At 36.1% G+C, this 5,325-nt stretch overlaps 1 protein-coding gene across 1 annotated transcript; it reads left to right on the forward strand.

The window, feature by feature from the left end:
• Nucleotides 1-679: 679 nt before the first annotated feature.
• Nucleotides 680-5,040, forward strand: LOC120082450 (putative pentatricopeptide repeat-containing protein At1g74580). The gene has a single exon (XM_039037630.1). It carries the CDS (start codon nucleotides 1,061-1,063, stop codon nucleotides 3,389-3,391), a length of 2,331 nt encoding a protein of 776 aa, XP_038893558.1. The 5' UTR covers nucleotides 680-1,060; the 3' UTR covers nucleotides 3,392-5,040.
• Nucleotides 5,041-5,325: the final 285 nt, after the last annotated feature.

Genomic DNA, 5,325 nt, shown 5'->3' on the forward strand with positions numbered 1-5,325 from the left:
ATTTGAAAATAAAATGGCTATTAAAAATTTGAAGAAAGAAAACTGTTTTGCTTATAAGACTTTCTGAGTTTTGTTGAAGCAAAAAGTTTAGTGTAGAATATATGAGAAGAAAAGAGAACTTTGTGAGAGAACTTCAAAAGCAGAGAAGCATTAGGGTAAGATAAGATTGCACAAGAGTATTTAATCAGTTATGGACTTGAAATATGAAGAAGAACCAACAAATAGAAATAATATTAAATGGAGAGGAAATAATATTGCATATCTAATACTCTCCTCACTTGTAGACTTAAATATGAAGAATGTCCAATAAATGAAAATCAATATTAATTAGAGAGGAAATAAAATTGTTAAATCATCCATTGACTCAAAAACTGAAACTAATTGATATATATAAATTTAATTATATCATCTAACGAGGGTGAATTTAATATAAGATCAAACCGTACGCAGATTGTAACGGCATGCACATGAAGTCACTAATCCCTCCAACAGGCGTTCGGTTCAATCAGACCATTTTCTCATTGGTAATCGAGTGTTACGCGCACCACATTTATTTGTATACACACGCTTTTAAGTTCTTGCCACGTGTAAGGAAAGTGGGCTCCGCTCCGCTTCCGTCTCTCCTTCGTCAGTTCACTTTCAGCCGTCTTTCTTCCGTTTCTACTTCCAGTTGACCAGTTCCATTTACAGCATTCTCCGACCTCCTCTTAAAACCCTAAACCCCAACTGCCATACATTTAACCTAATGCTCATTTCGGCTACCGTCTGCTGAAAAATTCGCCTGGAGCTTTGCTTCCAGGTAACTAAGTTTTTTCTTCTTAAAACTTCTTGTCCATTTGAATATTTATGAATGATTAATCTAGGAAGAAGATGAAAATCGAGAGATACGACACCGACATCTCCTTTCCTCGATTGCAAATTTTTTTAGAAACTAATGGAGTTTGTTGGATACTGTTCTGTATTGTGCATAAGCCTCAACTCTTGGAATTCCTGAAGATTTGTGAGATAACCATATTTAAGAGCTTTGTGTTCGTATATTAATTCAATTCCCTTGTTGAGAATGAATCGAGCTTTGCAGCCCAAACATGTAGCTGCTGTAATAAGATATCAAAATGATCCCCTAAAAGCACTCAGAATGTTCAACCAAGTGAAAACCGAAGATGGTTTCAAGCACACATTGGAAACGTATAAGTGCATGATTGAGAAGCTTGGCCTTCATGGACAATTTGAAGCTATGGAGGATGTGCTTGCTGAAATGAGGAAGAATTTCGATAACAAAATGCTTGAAGGAGTATATATTGGAATTATGAGGGACTATGGAAGGAAAGGAAAGGTCCAAGAAGCTGTTAATGTGTTCGAAAGGATGGATTTTTATGATTGTGAGCCATCGGTTCAATCATATAATGTCATCATGAACATTTTAGTTGAATACGGGTATTTCAATCAAGCTCACAAAGTGTATATGAGGATGAAAGATATTGGAATTTATCCAGATGTTTATACACACACAATTAGGATAAAGTCCTTTTGTAGAACTGGTAGGCCAAGTGCTGCCATGAGGCTGCTTAATAATATGCCTGCCCAGGGATGTGAGTTCAATGCTGTTTCATATTGCACTGTGATTGGTGGATTTTATGAAGAGAACTGTCAAATTGAGGCATATCACTTGTTCGATGAAATGCTTAAGCAAGGTATCTGTCCTGATATTTTAACATTCAATAAGCTCATTCATGTTCTTTGTAAGAAGGGTAATGTTCAAGAAAGCGAGAAACTCTTCAACAAGGTCCTGAAGAGGGGAGTGTGCCCAAATTTGTTCACATTCAATATATTCATTCAGGGACTTTGTAGAAAAGGTGCAATAGATGGGGCTGCTAGATTGTTGGAGAGTATCATATCAGAAGGTCTAACTCCTGATGTAGTTTCGTATAATACGCTGATTTGTGGATTCTGTAAACATTCTAAATTAGTAGAAGCAGAGTGTTATTTGCATAAAATGGTGAATAATGGATTTGAGCCCAATGAATTTACCTATAATACAATTATTAATGGATTTTGCAAAATGGGTATGATGCAAAATGCAGATAAAATTCTTCGTGAAGCAATGTTTAAAGGGTTCATGCCTGATGAATTCACATATAGCTCTTTAATTAATGGATTATGCGACTATGGAGATATGAACCGAGCCATGGCTGTATTTAATGAGGCAATGGAAAAGGGATTTAAGCATAGTATTATTCTCTATAATACATTAGTAAAAGGGTTGTCCAAGCAGGGACTTGTTTTGCAGGCCTTGCAGCTGATGAAAGATATGATGGAGCATGGTTGTAGCCCTGATATTTGGACTTACAATTTAGTTGTGAATGGGTTGTGCAAGATGGGTTGTCTATCTGATGCCAATGAACTTCTAAATGATGCTATTGCCAAAGGTTGTATTCCTGATATATTTACCTTCAATACATTGATTGATGGTTACTGTAAACAACTTAACTTGGACAAAGCCCTCGAGATTTTAGACACAATGTTGAGTCATGGTATAACTCCTGATGTGATTACATATAACACACTCTTAAATGGCCTTTGCAAGGCAAGAAAGCTAGACAATGTGGTGGACACTTTTACAGTTATGCTTGAGAAGGGGTGTACACCAAACATAATTACATACAACATATTGATTGAAAGTTTTTGTAAAGATCGAAAAGTTAGCAAAGCAATGGACATGTTCGAGGAGATGAAAACTAGAGGTTTGACTCCAGATATTGTTACTCTTTGCACCTTGATTTGTGGGTTATGCAATAATGGAGAGCTGGATAAAGCTTATCAGCTATTTGTGACACTAGAGAAAGAATACAAATTCTCATATTCAACAGCTATATTCAACATTATGATCAATGCTTTCTGTGAAAAACTAAATATTAGTATGGCAGAGAAGCTCTTTCATAAGTTGGGTGGCTGTGACTGTGCTCCAGACAATTACACCTACCGTGTCATGATAGATTCTTACTGCAAAACAGGGAACATTGACCCTGCACACGCCTTTCTCCTAGAAAAGATCAATAAAGGGTTGGTTCCATCATTCACAACCTGTGGAAGGGTTTTGAACTGTCTTTGTGTGAAGCACAAATTAAGTGAGGCAGTTGATATTATCAACCTTATGGTGCAGAATGGCATTGTTCCTGAAGAAGTGAATTCAATATTTGAAGCTGACAAGAAGGAAGTAGCTGCACCTAAAATTGTTGTAGAATATCTATTGAAGAAGTCCCATATCACATACTATAGTTATGAACTGTTGTATGATGGAATTCGGGATAGGAAGTTGGACAAAAAAAAGTTCAAGAGAAGCCCATCCCTAGGTTCAGGAAAGAGGCATGTGAATCTTCATCGACCTATTTAAAAGATCAAAATGTGACGCAGAAGTTAGATCTCACATACAGTAGAAAAAAGATGCTACTAAGTAGTGTTTCGGACATATCAACCATATCGATTCTTATTGGCTTATGCTTTGCTAGTTCTGCCAGATAATATAAGCTGTCTTCTTTTGGGTGTTATTGCTTTCTAGGGATCCTGAATCTTATTGGAAATCCACAAAGATTAAGAAGTTGTAAAGTAGAGGCTCAAGTGAGAAGATAAGGTAGAGAATCTGCAGACGATGCACAAGGATGATTGTGCCTTTTACTACTGAAAATGTATAGAAGGAAACTAAACCAGGCACAAACATGGGTTGGACTGAAAAATATGACACGAATTAGAATAATTCCTAAAAAAATTGGTTTATATTAATGAAACATGTATATTTTCTTTATTGGCAATAACACATTGAGAACCTAACTCATCTTTTTGGGATTTTAGAGTTTTAAAGCTGATATATTTCAACTTGATTCAAAAGTCACACTTGAAGTTCCTGGTCTGCTCTTTTGTCTCCTATACTGCACATTAGGTGGTTGTTCTTTCTTCTTTGCCTGGTTGCTGCCACAATTGTCAACAACTCTTGTGTTGTCATCTTCCAGTTTCATGCCATAGTACCTTTCAGCTCTGAACACTCCAACCTCCTCTTCTGCACTTGTCTTCTTCATGTTTTTGGAACACAGCCTTTTGGTTTGCACTGATAGCAGAAAGAAGTTGCTGCTATTCAGCTTTCGCAGGAGGATTCTTCTGCACAAATTTGTCTTCAGTTGGTACAAGATATGAAGAGATCAAAACATTGGCTAGATGGGGTTAGCATTCACTTTCCATAGTCCACACAAAGACAGGAAACTGTAGAAAAGTTGAAAGATCTAGATGGCTCAAGGAGTTGAAAAGAACACCGAGGGGAAGAAGAGAATAAAGCACACAGAATGAAAGGGGAGAGAAGCTGATGAGAAGAGCAGAAATGGACAAGAAAAAAGTGCAGAATGGACAAAGACCAGTGTTGATGATATACAGGAGTTTATATAGAGATTTCAAGTCAAAGACAAGCTTTTAAGAAATAAAAAGATGGGAAAGGAAAGAAGCTGATTATGGCAAAGAAGGTTGCAGACAGTGTGGCAAGTTGGAAACCCATTCCCATCTTAAGTGTCAAAGGATTGGATCATAGACACTAAAAAGTATTAAAGAAAAAATGAAGGGTTACTACTACTTGATTTGGCTTTCATCAAACGCCCATTAATCATTGATTAGAGTAGTAGATATGGTTGTGTAAACTAAAAGATTTCTCCAACTGTTTCAGATGACCTTTCACAAACAGACACTACCGTGCATGGAAAACCATATAATTGTTGAATTTAGACTTGGAAACTGAAAAGTTTGTTGTCTTCAATTCTATGCTTAAAAGCCACATGGTACATGCTTTTTTATTTTTCCAAGAATTGCAAAGGCATTAAATATTCCCGTGGTTTTTCACATTTTGTTCTTCTGGAAAAATATGGAAAGAGACCATATGGAAATAGGATAGTATTACCTCTAATATATGGCTCTCCTTTTTGAATCACCTGCGTATAGATGTTGGAAAAACAGAAAGAAATGTTTAATTTTGTCAAATGACAAAAAGACTAGCTATTGACGATATTACCATCATTTTAATGCTATTATACTACAAATGGCAAATTCCCAGACCTTGAAACTAGCTGATTAATGAGAGAGGAAGAAGAAAGTGGAGTCCTACTGCAGGTTTTATTTTTCAAAAGAAGCTTCAAATATTGTTGGGAATATATGGTTTAATTAACAAAAAACTGAGACGTAAAATGTGGAACTCTCGAATGTAAAAAAGAAGGGGAAAAAACATAATATATATGAGGCATAAAGAATTAAAAAATTCTGTTGTGAAAAGTTTTACACTGAGATCAGGCTAGT

Source organism: Benincasa hispida, chromosome 8 (genome assembly GCF_009727055.1).
Source record: "Benincasa hispida cultivar B227 chromosome 8, ASM972705v1, whole genome shotgun sequence".
Classification (NCBI taxonomy): domain Eukaryota; kingdom Viridiplantae; phylum Streptophyta; class Magnoliopsida; order Cucurbitales; family Cucurbitaceae; genus Benincasa; species Benincasa hispida.

Excerpts from the sequence above, each read along its gene's own strand:
- LOC120082450 (XM_039037630.1), top strand. The coding sequence starts at position 1,061 with ATGAATCGAGCTTTGCAGCCCAAACATGTAGCTGCTGTAATAAGATAT.